Below are 18,398 nucleotides of genomic sequence, written 5' to 3'. Positions count from 1 at the left end.
AAGAATTCCCTGCATGTTGTGAATGGGGAAACGAACAGTGAACTCTTTCAGTTAACTTGATTTGATGCTGGTCTCAGGGTCTTCAACCCTGTATCAGGGGCTGGCAATCTTTTTAGCTCAGATGTGCTGGGGGAAAATGGCACCTGGGGCAACACCTGCTCCGGACACCCCCCCCCCAACGCCCCCCACTTACCTTAGCCGGCGGCTGCCTGCCACAGGTCGCCCCTCTGCCGGTTGAAGGAGCAGCCTGGTAGGGGCAGACTGAGTGCCGGGAGCCTGCCGCAAGCCCACCGGGTGCCCCCCCACGTGACCCAATTGGGGGCACCCAGGGTCAATTGCCCCCCCATATCCCTCTGGCAGACACGCCACTGGGCACCTTACCTCATCTAGTACTTCCAGCATAGCCAAATCATCTACATCTTCCTGATTTGCTCCTGAAGACCTGTTATAATTCCCCTTCTTGGTATGAATACGCTCAAATCTATAAATGGAAAGAGAAGGAAGGCTTTCCCCACAGCAACCAAATTCCACGGGCTTGTCATTCCCGTGGGTAAAAGTAAGCACCCAAAGCCAACAGTCTAAAAAGAGTCACTACAACCTTTCAACTAAATTCGAAACGGGAACAGCCAAACAAAAGGGAAAAACTGAAAAAAATCGAAATATTCTCTATTGTACTTCATTTAAACTCCACGTTTCCCTCCAATGGGGGATCAAAGTGGCTAATATTTTTTCTCTTCCATTCTATTCTCAAAACAACCCTGCAAAGTAGGCAATGCTGAGAGTGTGCGACTGGCCCAAGGTCACCCAATGACCCTCTATGCAAAATGGTTATTTGAACCTGGATCTCCCAAACCCAAGTCAGGCACTCTATCCACGATATCACACAACTACACACATTCCAATTTGACAGCCAGGTACCCCTAGCAGGGGATGCGTGGCTTTCACTATTCTAGAGCTCTTCAGGGATGCGCTACAGCCATGTAGCAGAAGTCTGACCTAATGGTGGCTACTTAAAAGAAACAAATTGGGGGTCCATGAGTTATTGGGAATCCTGGAACAATTGGGAAAGCCCTGCTTCCCAATAGCACCATGATGCCAGATAGCTGCACCCCAGACTGAATGCAGCAGATTCCTGCCTTGAACCTCTAGAGTTTAGCACTGTAGCACAATGACTAATAGCACCAGATGCATAGGAAGAATCTGCTCCCCCAGCCCTGAGACAGAATGGGAAAAGAGGCATTTTACCCCACTCTCCTCAGGAAAGAACATGGGAATGTGGAAATTTGGGTTTTGATATATGCATCTAATGCCACACTCCATTTGTCCCCACTCCTCATGGCAGGCTACTTTAAGCCCAGTTGGGAAGAGACAATGTGGTACCGTGGTTAAAATGTTAGGATAGGTCTTGGGCTCAAATCTTCTCCATTAATTGAGTGACTCTGTTATATTCATTCATAGCAGCCTACCTCATAGAGTACGGGAGGGGTCAGAATCAGGTACACTTCCCTGAACTGCTTGGAAGATGTGTGAGACACAAATGTGACAGACTTCACTCTTCCCTTTGAAACGGTCCTGGATGTATCTGTACCTTTTCCCCAGGGTGGCCCCATTTCTCTACTCAGCTGTCAAGTTCACAATTAGGAGCGATGTACCTTCTAGGCCCTAGGGAGTTCCAGGGTGGCTCCTGGCAGATGGCCACTGCCTTTCTTTCTCCCCTTCCTGCCTCTAGCTTCTGGTCAGCAAATTGGTCAGCACACATCGCCACACCAGAACGATCTAATAATCTTAAAGGACTTAGCGTAATTTACATGCTATTTTTGCAAGCAGTTAACATGGGCTAAACATATCCCCTGCACGAGCTTTGTGGACACTAAGTTACCACATAGATAATTCAGTCAGACCTATTACAGTGCCTTGGTTTGTTCTGGAACAGCTAACACAAAAGCACTCAGACAAGGCCGGGTGTTACCAAATGTGAGCACCAATTTGACTGAATCTTCAATACACATGCTTATCTCTGGTGATACTCTCTCCCCATAAAATACTCTGTGTGGGTTGCTCACTCACTCGTCTGATTAACTAGGAGACCTATTGCTGTCTTTTTAATACACGTTTCCTTTCTGTTTGTTTCTAGCTCTTCAATTTAACAACAGCAAAATGTAACACTTCTTCACACCAACAAAGTGGAAAAGGCTGCTGGACAATTTCAGTTTTATTCATGAAAACATCTTTTAAAAACACTCTGCAGTTCTAAAGTAAAGGTCAAAACTGAGTGACTGGCCAAAAGGGCTCTGCACCCAAAGCATTTCTTTGCTGACACTGTATTCAAATTCAGCTGTGGGCGATTTGTAAGGGCAAATGATGCCTGCCTTTTAAACAAATCTATATTTCGGGAGACAATTTGTTTGGCGAAGCAGTACGTGAAGGTCATCCTCTTTTCTACGCCTGCCCAATCAACGGGTGACCTTGAAGAAATCTACGCATGTCCACCTCCAAGAATGACATATGTATGCACTGACATCTTGCACTCTCTCAATGCATGCCTTTCCCATCACCCAAGGAGAAGTCAAAGACCTTGGGTCAGATTATCATTTCTGGTGTTAAACCATTACAGTGGATGAAATTTTCATCACATTACTACATTACTATAGGAATGTTGCAAGAATAATCATATGAGGCCACCGGGGTTGTAGAAAACAAACATTTGGAAGAGGGGAAAATAAGCTGCCTCTATACTGCAAGGACGCTCTAGGCCCCCTTCCACACATGCAGAATAGTGCATTTTCAGTTCACTTTCACAATTGTTTGCAAGTGGATTTTGCTATTCTGCACAGCTGCAAAGGCAGAGGTGGGATCCAGCAGGTTCTCACAGGTTCCCGAGAGTAGGTTACTAATTATTTGTGTGTGCCGAGAGGAGGTTACTAATTGGTGATTTTGCCACATGATTTTTGCCTTAGTTATGCCCCTCCTCCGCTCCTCAGCAGTAGCGTTCAGAACTTGAAGCAGTCTAGCAGGAAGTGCACCGGTGAGCTTGGCAGCCTGAACCTGCGTGCATTCGTTTCCCGCCCAAGGACTGGCGTCCTTGCCACAGCCCTGCTCAGCAATGCCCCGCCCTGGAATGCCCACCCCCGCCCCCGTCGTGCCCTGCCCAGCCCCATTGGCGCTACGCCACTGTTTGAATCCCACCACCATGGGAACCTGTTACTAAAATTTTTGGATCCCACCACTGTGCAAAGGGCATTGAAACTGGATTGAAAGTGCATTATTCTGCATGTGCGGAAGGAGCCTGAGGCTGTCATCATTACTGCAAATGCCGAGGCAAGAACATAGGCAACGGGTTGCCCGTGGAAGTTTTCTACATAATTTCCTGCCATCAGCGCTTCATGACTGCCATTAGCCCTGCTAATGGAAGTCTTTCCAAGGGCTTTAAAAAAATACCTATTTTTTTAAAAAGCCCTGCAGTGGTATGATGTGGAAAATGGCAACTATGTGGGGCTGACTGGCATTAACATGGCAGCAATGTGGCGGCACCTCTGAGAATGAGCACCTTTTCCATACAGACAATGTTATAATGTGACTAGACATCGTGCTTTCCCAAAAGGTCATAATAAAGCAGAGCTGAGAAAGAGCATACTGAGGATGCTCCCCCCTCCCCTCCAATCAGAAGATGCCATTGTTTGGATGCTCCCCCCTCCACTCCCCGCCCCACAAAGCCCTCCAGTTCAGAAGCAAAGATGGAAAACAAAACCCATTTAGAAGCAACCTAAGAGAAACCCCTGCATTTTTTAACCTGGATTTTCCTTCTAGAACTCTAGAGGGCTGGATCCTTGTCCTACAGTGTTGGTGCTTCCCTTGCCAGAGGTGTAGCTCCAAGGGGACAGGTGTGTGTGTGCAATGCATCGGTTGCACGCCCCTGTGGGTGTGTGGCAAGGGTGTTTGGGGGGCGGGGGCATTCCAGGGCGGAGCCAGAGAATGCACCAGTGCACTGGGTGCTTTCCTCCCTTGCTACGCCTTTGTTCCCTTCAGCTCCTTCCTCCAAGCCTCATGAATCAAGGGAAGGCTCTTTGCACTGCAGGAAAGCACCCTCACCAGCTGTTTTAAGCCTCTTGCATCCAGGGAAGGGTCCTCACAGCAGAGAAATGTGCAACCACTCACAGAAAGGATCTTCAGGATTCAACCCTGCATTCCTTTCCTGGCCATGTTTGTTCATACTTCCCTTATAGCCATACAGGAGCATAAAGCACTTTTTGAGGGAAATCTACCTTTGCTTTATGGAAGCTTCTATATTTTCTGCAAACAAGCTGCATGAAAAGACAGATCTGAACACAGCTCAAAATATTCTGCTTGTTTTATCGTCAAAGGGTACTAAAGGCTGTAGATTTTTTAAAAAGTCTCTCAGATGACATTACTGGGTACCATGATGCTCCTGGGCATCGTAGGCACAACATTTCTTAGAACCCCCCTTCAGCCATTTCATTCCATGAAATTATTATTAATATTTGCAACAGATCTCCAGTTTCACTGTCATGCACAGTTTGACAGGCTGTTTCGTGAAACCTGTATCGACAACAACATGACTCAAGACAATTATTGCTTCTGCACCGTTTCTTTCCTCCCCACCTCCTTTCAATCAAAACAAAAAGAGGCCGCTGGAGTTCTTTAGGCTGGATTGTCAAAGTGCAGAAAAGTGATTTTTGATGGATCCCAAAATAGCATGAAAAGCGGCATGATTCACAATGAGGTAGGCTGAGAGAACGGGGCTGGACTTACTTCACCCAGTAGGTTTCACGATCAAAACTGACTCGAATGACCACGATCTGGTCACCCACAGGTCCACCTTGAGGCCATTCAAATCAGATGCGAGTTGCGCACTGCCTTCTGGGAAATCACCTCCCAGGAATGTGTGGGTCCCCATTTCAACTGGTCCTGCAGCACTACACAGCTTTCCCAGCCTAAAACAGAATGTGCCACCCTGGGCTCATTTCAGGTCGGAAAAATTGCATCAGGGGAGGCTTAAGAATGCTTGGGTTACGATCCCAGTCCAAACGGGGGGCTCCTCTGTGCCTGAATTGAGTTCCCAACAAAGTACTTCAAGTTTACTTTTCATTGAAATTCCTTGGGCAAACCCAGAGGTGATGCTGGAGGAGATGTGAAAGATCTCCACTTGACCTTGAAGAACCAGGGTTCTGATACAGTTTAAGGCAGCATCATTTGTGTTCAGACGTGACCTAAGAACATTTTAACACAGTCAGGCCTCGAGTAGTATCCACTGACCTTGTCCCATACTCTAACTTCGTACACTATTGTGGCTTTCGGCCCTTTAACACTTCATTGCACCGCATGATTTCTACATGTTACTGAATTCCTCAAAGCACTTCCTGTGAATGCCTGTACGGTTAGCTTTGGGCATATCTGTGCATGTCTCACTGTCAGTGTAAAAAACCATTGCAGCAAACTCTAAAAGGATGAGCGACAAAACCAAATGCTTTGCTACAATTCTTCCTGGATTGGCAAACGCAAATAAGCAGATGAGACAACAGGAGACAAGCTGATCTTGCCAGATGATGCTTGACAGAATAACCCCTGCTTGTGTGTCACTTTGAGTCATCTAATTGCTATGCACTGGACCATACGAGGGCAAGCAAAAATCTCCTCTATGGGTGAACTGTGGAGGAGGGAAGGGAAACACGCAGGAGGCTTTTTCGCAACATGCTCAACATCCAAAGACTGGGCTTAGCATGGGAAGCACTACCCGGACGTAGCTACAAAAGAAACTCAGGTGTGCCTCATGGAATTATGTCCTCAGTTCAAATAGAACAGGGACATGCAGTTCTGTTCTGCATACAGAACCCAAAGGGGGATGACAACATATACAGCAGCGTAGTGCAGATACAGATTGCCACTCAGGGAGGAACCATAGACCTTGCTGAGCACAAATTGAAGGCCACAGTTCTATGTCAGTGGTGCAGTATTTGGTATTGGGAGGCAGCTGGGTGTGTTCTGGTTTTGCTGGATAAAAGCAAGCATTACCCCTTGGGGCCATGGAAAATGACCTCAAAGTGTGTAGTGCCTATAGAAATCAAACGCCAAAAGGAGGCTGAGGCAGGATTGCAGAAGCACAGCAGTCTTGTAAGTCCACATTTCTCCCCACGCCTACCATTGGTCGTTTCCCCACTTACCTGCTGCTGCGCGCTACTCTCCCCAAGTAGCGTGGGGTCCCCCGGCACTCCCCACTACAGGGGCAGCGACAACGCAGCTGTCCTGCCGCTGCCGCTGCCGCGCCCCCTCAGCGCTCGTCATTCCTGGCGCTCCTTGAAACAGCGCCTTTTGATGACCCCGCGCAGAGTGCAGAGCGCAGAGCGCGGGGTCGTGGGGAAGCCCAGGAGCGCGCCAGAAATGACGTGCGCTGGGAGTAGCGCGCAGCAACCTTTGGTCGAGGTAAGTGGGGAAACGACCATTGTTACACAAATAAGCCAAAATGCACAGAAGTCAAATTTGCGATGCAAAGCAGGATTTCACAGCTCTCCAACACCTCTTTTTAAAGGACAGGCTATGTGCTGGAGGGGAAGGGGCTGCACAAACTTTCAAGCACCATTTCCTCCCCCCCTAAAGGTTCACAAATACATGGGCATCATGGTAGGAGGAGGATAATTTACTTACTGGTGTTCACCGCTTTGAGATCTGAGGACTCTTGAACTGGGATGAGAGACAAGAGAGCAGTCATCTCAACATGAATCTTTTAAAATTGTTGTTTTTTTAAACTGCAAAATGGGAAGCGACCACATCTTTAGTGGAGTCACTTGCAATGTCCAATAAGCAGTCATCACACTTCCACAACTCCACACGCCATTCATAATTGTGCTTTCTAACCCTGGGAGCAGGGCTTGTTCTTTTTAACGTAATACTTTGAAGGCATCAGTATACGTTTAGGCATCAGTATACGTGTTTTGCCACTGCTACTCCTTCTGCTTTGGTAGACCAGATCTCTCATTAAGAGACCTCCTGGCTTCCCTCTTCATTGCCTGCCTCCATTTTGCATAGTTTAGCAATCCAAGCAAGTAGCTGTATGACTAACAGTACTGTCATACCAGTATCTTTAATATTCAATAAACACTTAGAAGAAGAAGAGCTTGGATTTATACCCCACCTTTCTCTCCTTTAAGGAGACTCAAGGTGGCTTACAAGCTTCTTTTCCTTCCTCTCCCCACAAGGTAGGTGAAGCTGAGAGAGTTCTAAAGAATTGTGACTAGCCCAAAGTCACCCAGCAGGAATGTAGCAGTGTGGAAACACATCTGGTTCACCAAATAAGCCTCTGCCACTCAGGTGGAGAAGTGGGGAATCAAACCCGGTTCTCCAGATTAGAATCCACCTGCTCTTAACCTCGACACCACGCTGACTCCCAATTAAACAATTCGCAATAAGCTTTTATACTGTGTTAAACTTAACATAAACAATATCCACCCAGGTGTATTACTGTGTGATAATTTATACCAAGAAACAAAAACCAAATCGTCTCTCTACAAAGGGCCCACAACAACAAATTAAAATTGAACAATATGCACATGACCTGCCATTCCCTGGTTGCCGAATTACTTCATGAAATCTTCACAATGGCCCATTATCTTGTAATCCCCCCCCCCCCAATCCCTTTCCAAAAAGGCTACAAAAATATTTGAAGTTCTTTAATATAATGCTGTATAAGAACTGGCTCTCCAGAGACTCTGGCCTGATGCTCCACTCTGATCTCAATACCTTCTATTGAAAGCCACTCTGCATAGTGGCAGGAGAAGAAATTGCTTGGTGGTATCATGACAGTGGTGCGACATTGCTACTCTTGAGTCAGTGTGGTGTAGTGGTTAAGAGCAGATGCGCTCTAATCTGGGAATCTGGGTTTGATTCCCTGCTCTGCCACTTGAGCTGTGGAGACTTATCTAGTGAATCAGATTAGCTTGTGCACTCCAACACTGTCCTTGGGCTAGTCACAGTTCTTCAGAGCTCTCTCAGCCCCACCCACCTCACAGGGTGTTTGTTGTGAGGGAAGGGAAAGGAGATTGTAAGCCTCTTTGAGTCTCCTACAGGAGAGAAAGGGGGGATATAAATCCAAACTCTTCTTTCTCATCTTCTTGAACACCCACTCTAAGTTTTGAACAAAACTGAGCGCCATCAACCCTAGTAATACTACTGCTACTATTACTAGTAGTACACTAGCCAGGGTGAAGAGATGATGGGAAATGAAAAAAAAATTGTAGCATGAGTTGGAAAAAATAAAACACCCCTGAATTCTGGAGAAAAGACAGCGAGTTAAATTTTCTGTAACATAAAAATAGCAACATGGCCTCTATTGCATGCAGAGGGTGTTGTTTAGAAAGGCCTTCAAGCTCATTGCTCATATAAACTTGACTGACTTGCTTGAACTCCTGCCACAAGCATTCAACTTTCTCCTTTACATCACCCACTAAATCTGCTTCCAGCCATTGACCCAGCGTTGCCTTCTTCCTGCAAGGACTTCCTACATCCCTGACCCTTACAATTCTTAAAGGGTTCTTTTGCCACGCTGGCTGGAGATTTCATTTCTGGAATACACATAATCATCCTTCCGAAATAAATTGCAGACTATAAAAAGAACCAAGCATATCCCCCAGATCTCACAGGCAGACTGCAAGGAGACATTAAGCTGCCACACATATCAATAAGGAAAAAAATGTTTCTGATTTTAATAAGATTTCTCTACGCAGCTCATTTGCCATGGGGGGAAAGTGACATTAACAATTGATAGTGTCAAAAAAAAATCCTTGTAAATCCTATTTTTAATTTTAAAAAAATCTATTATCCCTTACCTTGAAGCAAGGCGGACATACATCAATGCTAACCATCTAATAAGTTTGATATCCAGCATTTTGCTTTGAAGAAGCTGTTTCAGACATTCTGGCACTGAGCCAAAACACTGGGCTATTTCATAAAATGGCAACTCATTTCTGGGCGCCTGACGATGCACAGATTATGCTGCGAAATACCACAATAATAAAAAATAGCCTGCTAAGTGAAGTCAAAGAATTTCTGGCCATACATTTTCTTTCACATGCAAAGTAGCTGCTTCTTTTCACCACAATTATTCATGCTGAGCAGCTCCTGCAGCAGGAAACTGACGGGGACACTTACAAGGCACAGCCGACTGAACTCTGTCAACTAGCAAGCTTCTCATGGATGACTGCTTAGCCCAGATCTGAGGCCAAGACAGAGACATCTCACTAGCTGTGGTTGTCCCACTAGGGAAGAACCGCTTGGGGCTGCAAAACACGGGAGTCAAAGTAAATTGCGGATGGGATGCATTTGGCTTGGCCGAAGACAATTTGTCCAGGCCCGACTGGCCCCAACTAAACTCCCTTTCATAAGAGACCATGAAACAGGTTCCTGATTGAGCCGAATGACATCCCACCACTCCGCAATAAAAACGTTCAAACCTTAACATTTTTGAAACCTTGGAAATATCACATCCATTCTTTTTCTGGCAAAAAACCCCACACGTTTCCTAGACACGCCCAGTTTCCTCTAGAGAAGGGATGCCCAACCTTTTGGGGCCTACGGGCATCTTTGGAATTTTGACAGGGGGTGGTGAGCACCACTTCAAAATGGCTGCCACAGAACAGAATTCTTCACACCTTATGGAAGAAGGAAAGCCTGAATGGGGACTGAAATTACATACTTACTAAGGAAAGCCCAGATGTTTACTCGTCTTCCTGATCTTCCAGTAGAAAACCCTTTCATTGAGTGAGGGCAGCCAGTCTCAAGCCATACCTTACAATGCTCAGTGGGTGCAAAGGGAAGTTCTGGTGGGCAACATGCCAAATGCAGGGGTTGCTCCAGGGAAATCGGGTTGCAAGATCCAATGTGACCACTAGATTGAGCAATGACAGGGCTGCTGATTCATTTGGGGAAAGGGTAGGCAACAGTTTGCTCACAATTCCTTGCCAAAGGCCAGCCCAAATCTGGGCCAGACTTGGACCAAAGGCTCAGATTTGGGCACCAGAAAAAAGATCTTAAAGAAACACCAGAAAGTGTGCATTCTATGACACTTTTTAACAGTGTAAATTAAACAGTTTTGAAAATGTCCTCTTTGCTACATCAGGGAGAACGGGAAGGAAGATTACCTTGCTTTTTCTGTGACTCCCATTTGCTGATGAACATCAATGAACTCCATCAGTTGCATCTGCAGGATGTTTTCCTTCCCCTCCACCTGTTTCACAAACTCGTGCTGCAATAGGTCAGACACTGTTGGACGTTTCTCATAATCTTTGGTCAAGCACCTGCACTGGCAGGAAATAAAAACTTGATGTAACCAAAAATGGGTTAAGACAGAGACTGAAGCTTAATGCCAGATGGGACATAGGACAAGGGAGCGCTATTCCCCGGCCAGTTCTGGAGTGATGGAGAATGTTCTCTACTCATGGCCAAGGGGCACCATTTAGTCCCTGCCCACGTTGAGTCCCCTGATACATCTCTGATAAATACTATGCATGCAACAAGTATATAATGAATAACACAGTTCTAATAAAAACATACAAGTAATCCTTTTATCCATAACTGTTACAGACCATAAATTCCTCCACATTATGTTTAGTAGTCCCTTTGTTTAAAAAAAATATTCCTATCTTATCTGAACATGTGAATTCTGTGAATAAACGTCATGACACAGTTTTGATTGCACTGGTGTAAATTCGTACACTGATTTGCTTGTAAACAGCTTCATTGTCACTCACTTGCTGATGAAGTCATTGAATTCAGGTGACCACAGCTCCGGCTGCCGTAACGTTGGAGGTGGATTTCTGCATAGTATGGTGTTAAAATAGGTTAGTGAGTAGATTGAACAAAAAAGACTGAAACAAGTCAGGCTGAGGAATGAGTCTGTAGATGAGACACTGAAAACCCAATTGAGTTTGTCTCATTTCAAATGAGAATTATTTAGTATAGTGTGCTGATGACAGTCTGGATGTTACATGACTTACCTGCCCAATTAAAAAAGAGGATTTAAAAATCTCTAGTGAATTTTTCAGCATGTCAACAAAATGATATGATTAATGAGCTATTCATCATTATTAACGTCATAAGTAGTTTTTTTCCAATGCTTTGTGTCTGCTAATATTATCAGGACTAAATGTCACAATGTTACCTCTGTAACTCATAGGGCCACAATCTGAGATATCCAGAAAAGAGTTCCCTATAACCAAATAATATGGTCACCTCTGTATGTCTCCTGCTTTGAGAACCCTATAGAGTCACTGTAAGTTGGCTATGACCTGAATGTACACCCGACCCTCTCCCACCACCACCTGCATATAGGTGGCAGCTGACAGTCAAGGAATTTGATTAGATCAACCCGGGTAGAAATAAAGTAGCTGAGCACCAAGAGCAAACCCTAATTGGCAGAGGAAAATATGGAAAGGGTTTCCCCCTGTGGAAACCTTGCATGATCAACTATACAGCTGGGAAGAGAACAGCCAAGGGCAGAAATCTAGGGTGTGAAGGGAAGCGGAAATGTTGAGGAGGGCAAAGACTAAGTAGGAACTTCTGGATTTGGCAATCATCAGCAATTCTGGTGATTGCAGATTCAGCGGACTGTAGATGGCAGACTGGAGAAGGCCAAGGAAGGAAAGTCAAGATAGCATGAGTAAGCAGCACATTCTAGGCCAGGGGTAGGGAACCTGCGGCTCTCCAGATGTTCAGGAACTACAATTCCCATCAGCCCCTACCAGCATGGCCAATTGGCCATGCTGACAGAGGCTGATGGGAATTGTAGTTCCTGAACATCCCCCCCCCCCCCCACCCCCCCCCCCCCCCACCCTCCCCCCCCCCCATCCCCCCCCCCCCCCCCCCCCCCCCTCCCACCCCCTTTCCCCCCCCCCCAACCCCAACCCCCCTCCCCCCCACCCCCCCCCCCCCTCTCCCCCCGGCCCCCCCCCCCTCCCCCTCCTCCCCCCCTCCCCCCCCCCCCCACCCCCCCCCCCCCCCACCCCCCCCCCCCCCCACCCCCCCCCCCCCCCACCCCCCCCCCCCCCCACCCCCCCCCCCCCCCACCCCCCCCCCCCCCCACCCCCCCCCCCCCCCACCCCCCCCCCCCCCCACCCCCCCCCCCCCCCACCCCCCCCCCCCCCCACCCCCCCCCCCCCCCACCCCCCCCCCCCCCCACCCCCCCCTCCCCCTACCCCCCCCCCCCCCCACATGAACATCTGGAGAGCCGCAGGTTCCCTACCCCTGTTCTAGGCTAAAGGAGGCTAGGCATTCTAGGCATTTTGAGGCTAAAGGAGAAAAGGAAAATTAGGTGGTGGTCAATAGTTTCAAGAGTCTTAAAGGTCATTTCGAACCTACCCTTTTTCACCATCAGAAACCCAAAAGACAGCAGGCCCAACAGATGACGGCCCAGCCTCTGCTTCAAAACCTCCAGCCTGCCATCCTCCTTAGTAACAGGCTCCAGTGTCAAGCTGTTCTTATTGCTAGGAAATTTCTGCCTAGCTTGAGATGGGGGATAGACTGGGAGATGGCTTTCTGAGAAACTGTAGCATATTTGAACAGAACAGGGAAGACAATGGAAGAGCAAGATAGGCTTAGGACAGTGATTCCCAACCAGGGTTCCGTGGTACCCTGGGGTGCCGTGAGCATGTACTGTGGCAATGCTACTGCCCCCCTCACTTTTGTGGTGTCTTCCGCCGGTGCCAGCAAGGACATGGAGCTGGCCCAGGGGGCAGGACCTGCCACAAGGTCAGCAGCCACAGCGCTTCCCTTCACCCTGGGAGGAGAAGGTGGTGGGGGTGGGGGTGGCAAGCAGAAGCACTGGGAGGGGAAGGGGGTGGGGTGGCAGGCAGGGGCACTGGGAGGGGAAGGTGGGAGGAATGGCAGGGGTACCGTGAGATATGAAGAGGTCAAGGGTACCGTGATGTCAAAAATGTTGGGAAACACTGGCTTAGGATAATGCTACCAGTCTGTAAAAGGCAAGTGTCAGGACATTGCAAAGATCCTTTAACTGAAGGTTGTATTTCATTTCCTTATTATTTGTATCCAAGCTGAAAGAGTAGCATATTTGTCTCACCACAGCCCCGTGACACAAGCTAGGCTGCAAGAGAGCAATTTGTCTCTGGCCACCCAGTGAGCCATACAACTGGGTGGCAATCTGACCCTCTTGCTCCCAAATTTAAGTTCCACCTGCTTGTCACTACACCACACTGGCTCTCCCACTTTCCGATGAAGTAACTAATGTTTTTGCTTCAGTGAAGCTAAATTCGAACAAGACGGAATCAACAGATCATTATGCTTCGAAGAACACTCCATTTACCTGGCACATCACTACAAATGGAAAAATCGAAACCCGTGAAAACGAAAACATTTCTGCTCCATAAGAAAAATTATGCTGGATCCACCCTTGTGAAAGGTATTCTTTAATTACTGCACGAGTTGAATTTCTACAGCCCATGCTTTCACTTAAAAAAAAAGACAAAATGCTATTTTAATGCTGTATTACTGTTTTAGCAGTAAATAAAAGAATGTATTCCCATGTGACTTTTCCTAAAAGCTCAAAGTGGCTTCAAACTGTAAAAATTTCATATACTGCAAATAATTAAAACATTACCCTATGCATGGCAGGAGGTTGGACTTGATGGCCCTTGTGGTCTCTTCCAACTCTATGGCTCATTCCGCACATGCAGAATAATGCACTTTCAAACTGCTTTCAGTGCTCTTTGAAGCTGTGCAGAATAGCAAAATCCACTTGCAAACAGTTGTGAAAGTGGTTTGAAAAAGCATTATTTTGTGTGTGCGGAAGGGGCCTATGATTCTATGAGCCAATATAAAACCAAGCCTCTTCTGTAAAGATCTACCTTGCATTTCCCTCTAAATTGCAGAAGGGAAAGAACAGATCTCCCATCTGAAGCGTACTTTGTAACAGGCTTAGCTCGAGCTTTTCCCATGGGTGCCCCATTCCTGTGGAACAGCCTCTCAGAAGAGGTCAGGGTTTTTTTGAGCATCTTTTAGAGCAAAACAGAATTCTTCTGAAAAGCTATTGGTACTGTACAAGTCTGGACCAAAAGGAACATTTTCCCCATGGTACCCTGGGAAAATGTAGCCATCAATCACATAAATAAAGCAGTTATTGCATTTTTCAGCAACCCACGACTGGTGCATATCGCAGAAACACTCCTTAGTTCTGGCTATTGTGGGTTTTCTGGGCAGTGTGGCCGCGGTCAGTTAGTTTTTGCCCCTGTCTATGGCTGGCATCTTCAGAGGCATACACAGTAATAGGAAATACTATGGCACAAACTGTCTTGATTGTGGTTGCCAGTGACACATCCTTACGCTTAAGAATCTTTTCTATGATACCTGCTACCAAACGGAAGTACCTTCATGCAGCGAGTAAATATATGATACGGTTTACATCCTAGAGTCCCACATCTCCCTGTCAAGGGCTCAAACTCCTGCTCTCACGAAGGTTCTAGAATGTTTCCTCTTTAAAATTACAGGACAGGACAGTCATTTTACAGATGGAAAACATTTTTTTTACTACATTGCAAAGGCTTACAGAACTGTACCAATTTCCAAGGTTCTCGTGACTGTAGAGGAAATCACCTGCCCAGCTAAAGGCACAAGAAAAGTGTACAAAGACCATACCTTGGTATTTTGAAAAGGGCTCTCATAGGATGCAAGTCAGCCAAAGGTGGGTCTCCATCCCCCAACTCTATAGCAGTGATACCCAGTGACCACGCATCACACCTGGCATCATAGGAACTATCCAGCTGTTGCTCACAAGCAATCACCTATTAAGATTGAAAAAAAAACCCATAAAATGAAAAGCATCTGACTCGAGAGCTGCCCAGATAATCATAGTTTGAGTGTGACAGGGCTCTTACGGTTCCCACTACAGCAGCCAGAACTCTCATAATTTCAAGCTTTTTATACCTACTAAGCATGAAGTGGGAATAGTCTAAAAGGCTGAGTGGTTAAATTGTATTTTGACCCTCTATGTTGTCTGTGAATAACAGCCAGGCTGCAGAAAACAGCAGAGAGACAGACTCATAAAGCCATGTTGATGTGCTACAGTGTCAGTAACACAGAGAAAGAACTCATTTATGGTTCCACAGCTATTGCTATGGTAACAGAATATCTGCATAAGCGTATAACATTTTAAAAAGAAATCCAAATTGCTTCTTTCTACAATCGAAGGCAATGCAATTCAGAATCCTGAGAAGATTCTGGGTCCGACAGAAGATTCTTGATACTGGGACCGACAAAACAATTCACAGGTTGGATCTGGAGTCTTCACCCTCTCTATCAGTCAGATGTGAATCGCAAGCTCTTCTTGGTTATCATACACAGGGTGCCCAATTCAGATCAGGAAAATGGGCTGCATTGAAAAGGGGCTTCAGCTTTCTGCCCCCCACCCCCACCCCAGACCATTTTTTCCAACCTGAAACAGGGCAGATCATATTTGGTCCTTTGGAGAAATCCATATGTTCCCTTGGACACAGGGTTTTCTGCAGTGCAGGTGAGGAAAATTGGGGGAGGGGGGCAAAGAAGCACCTTCTCCACGAACATTGTGGTCTCAAACCAAATCAGGCACCCTGTGAACAGGAATCAAGGAAAACCTGAAATACATGCCTGACTGTCACACAGGATGGGACCCCCAGATACAATCTGTGTGTGATGTGCTCATCAACCTTTATCAGAAACAACAACACATCCTCTTCAAAGCATCAGAGAAGGCTTTGAAAGACAGTCAGTCATTACCAATGGGATCCGTCTATTTGGACTAGATGGAGAGCCGCTGCCGCCTTCTCATTAACCTGGACTGGGTAACCTGTGGCTCACCAAGCAGAACTCAGTCTACCAACCATATATGATGGTTCAGCTGGTTCAATAAACCGCTTGTTTGCATTGCCTGCCTAGAAGTGAAAAAATAATGCAACTGTGGAGGAGAACTGGGGAGACTCCTTGGTGCCCAACACAGAACCTGCTGTGGCACCAGCACTCCTCTGGGGCAGCAGGGGTATGTGTGTGTTCCAAGGGCATTCCCAGGGATGGAGTCGACTTTAGTTGACTTCCACAGGTCTTTCAGCCTGGGAATACCCCCTATGACTGCCAGTAACCTATGCCACAAAAACAGCAGGCTTAAGCATTGGGAAAAAATGGTGAATTGGGGGGAGGGTTTGCGAATTTCAACTTTCTTCCCTCTTCTCCACACTTCTCCAATATTCTTTGGAGTCAGCGCAGCTGTACCATGATGCAGCTGTCCTCGTCCACTGCAAAACTGCCCCTCCCCCATGGTTTTCACTGTACAGGACATTGAGAGGGAATGCCACATGACAGAACTGGCACATCCATCTCAGTATTTGTGAAGGCTGTACACATACTCAGATGCATTAGCCATGGAAACCTTTCTGAACACAAGAGCACCTGAACATGCTAAACGCTGAGGTAACAGTCCTGCTGCCATTACCTGGCAATAAATGACAACAATTTGTAGAGTCAACATAAGGGGTCTCTTTCGGCTTTGATATGCTTTGGCCTTGTACAGAATCCCTTCAAATTCCTAAATGCATGACTTGGATACAGAGAATTCAGCTCACTATATATAGCCTAGTTTGCTTAGTTTTTCCTTAGAGAAACTTATATAGGGAAAAGGCACGCACAAAGTTACCTGAGCAGGTGAAATGTATATAATTACTTCACTGTTTTCTATCATGCATGTAATATCTTGAATTTAAAAAAGAATTAATGCCACCAAAAATAATTAATACTGGAGAAACTTCAGGGCGAGATAAGTTGTTTTGCTGTGCTCTGATAAATACCACCAAAGAATCCCCTTAATTTATTCATAAATCAGTCTCAACATTGATCCAATGAAAAAAGGTTTTCATACAACTCAGAGCATAAAAGAGGAGAGTTCTAGAAACTTGGAAAAACATTAAGAACTGGGAAAAGCAAAGGCTAACAAGAGAAAGCACAATCAGACAGATCTAAAACCAGGAAGTAATAGTCATCTAACCTCAGGTGCCATCCAAAAGGGAGTTCCTACAGATGTATTCCGGCGGAGGTGCGTGCTGGTCAGCTGAGCAGATACACCTAAAGACAAAACAGGCAACTGGAGATCAGTGAAACAGTTATATTTAAAGAGTGCCACCCAGAACTCATCACTTCATTAATGATCTCATGCTGGTACCCCAATGTGGGATTTCCCTTTAAAAGCTTCTTTAGAATTCGTGCAATCCTCTGACAGGGAGCAAGACTGCCATGGATGCTGGTACATATTCCTATGACATTCTGCATTTCCTTCCCTGCTGACGGCTTTGGAGCAGCTTGAGTTCAGTTCCAAATGAGTGTCTTTACAAGCAGTCTTGACTGCACATTTTTTGCAGGAAGGGTGATTATAGTATTCCAACGTCCTTTCTTAGCAGCAGGAAACCACAATGAACATTTGAGAGAGGCAAACTACCTGCTTATTTAGAGCACCAAGCACTTTAAACACACACACACACACACACCGGTGGCATTCTTTTTAAAGGGACAGTACCAGCACTAGGATTCATGTATTATTCAGTCATTTGTTCGATTCCAGCCTTACAAACAAAACGTGAGTTTGAACAGCTTGCTTGCATTAAAAGTATGATCAGCAATAATGGCAAGAAAAAAATAAAGAAAAACACAAGGAAGATGAAACCACCACCAAGCATATAGCATCTATAGAATAAAAAAAACCCCCAGATTTGTCCTAGAATGTGAAATATGTATATCATAGGAAATCCAACTTGCATGGCAGAATTCTTTTAAGAAAACACAAATCTAACTTTTGATTTTCGGGGAGCCTTTGGAAAACTGGGTTGGATCCAGCTAGCCTCTTCATTTAATATAACTTATTTCTCCACCTCAGTACACTCTACATGGCATTTGTACTTGTGTATTCTATACTCCCCAACACAGCCTTTTTTGGTGACCAGTGGAAACCCCTCCTCCTCTTTTCATTAGCAGAAAACTGGTTGGATCCAATCTACTAGTCTGTTTGCCAAAAGAGAGATATTGCTAAGAATTCGGGGACACAACACAGCATTAGCTAGTTGACTTGATCAGAGAGCCTATGCGTAATTGAACTTTATTAAATACAGTTACAGACCAGCAGAAAACTCTGAAACATAAGCACACTAATAATGTTAACAAGTAGTTAACAAGCAATGTCACAACACCAAAGATTCTGCTAGCCATGTAACAAAACTTTGACACTGTATATGAATCTTCGTCTTTGAGCAAAGGTTGACTAGAATATAACCAGAACATCCAAAAGGCCTAGTCATCAGGCACAAGACTAAATGATTACCAACATCCTTGTAAAATCCACACTGTAGTAGAATATAAGCAATTATCTC

At 45.9% G+C, this 18,398-nt stretch overlaps 1 protein-coding gene across 8 annotated transcripts in view; it reads right to left on the bottom strand.

Moving 5' to 3' along the window:
• Window positions 1–18,398, bottom strand: part of MYO3A (myosin IIIA) — a 107,599-nt gene that overhangs the window by 57,527 nt on the left and 31,674 nt on the right. For 5 of the 8 annotated variants that reach the window (XR_007245781.1, XR_007245780.1, XM_048511333.1 and 2 more), the window contains 6 exons: window positions 17,027–17,103; window positions 14,653–14,798; window positions 10,758–10,823; window positions 10,149–10,304; window positions 6,661–6,696; window positions 382–481 (listed from right to left, as the gene is read on the bottom strand). Coding sequence is in view for 6 of the 8 variants with exons in the window: in XM_048511333.1 (XP_048367290.1) it covers window positions 382–481; window positions 6,661–6,696; window positions 10,149–10,304; window positions 10,758–10,823; window positions 14,653–14,798; window positions 17,027–17,103 (581 nt within the window). In the remaining 2 variants the exon portion in view is untranslated. Of the gene's footprint in view, window positions 1–381; window positions 482–6,660; window positions 6,697–10,148; window positions 10,310–10,757; window positions 10,824–14,652; window positions 14,799–17,026; window positions 17,104–18,398 lie in introns of those variants that run through there. The other 3 variants (XM_048511334.1, XM_048511336.1, XM_048511339.1) reach the window with 2 other exon arrangements.

The sequence above is a fragment of the Sphaerodactylus townsendi genome, linkage group LG11, assembly GCF_021028975.2.
Source record: "Sphaerodactylus townsendi isolate TG3544 linkage group LG11, MPM_Stown_v2.3, whole genome shotgun sequence".
NCBI lineage: Eukaryota > Metazoa > Chordata > Lepidosauria > Squamata > Sphaerodactylidae > Sphaerodactylus > Sphaerodactylus townsendi.
Note: the sequence above shows the minus strand (reverse complement) of the source record. Positions and strands in the feature narration are given on the sequence as shown.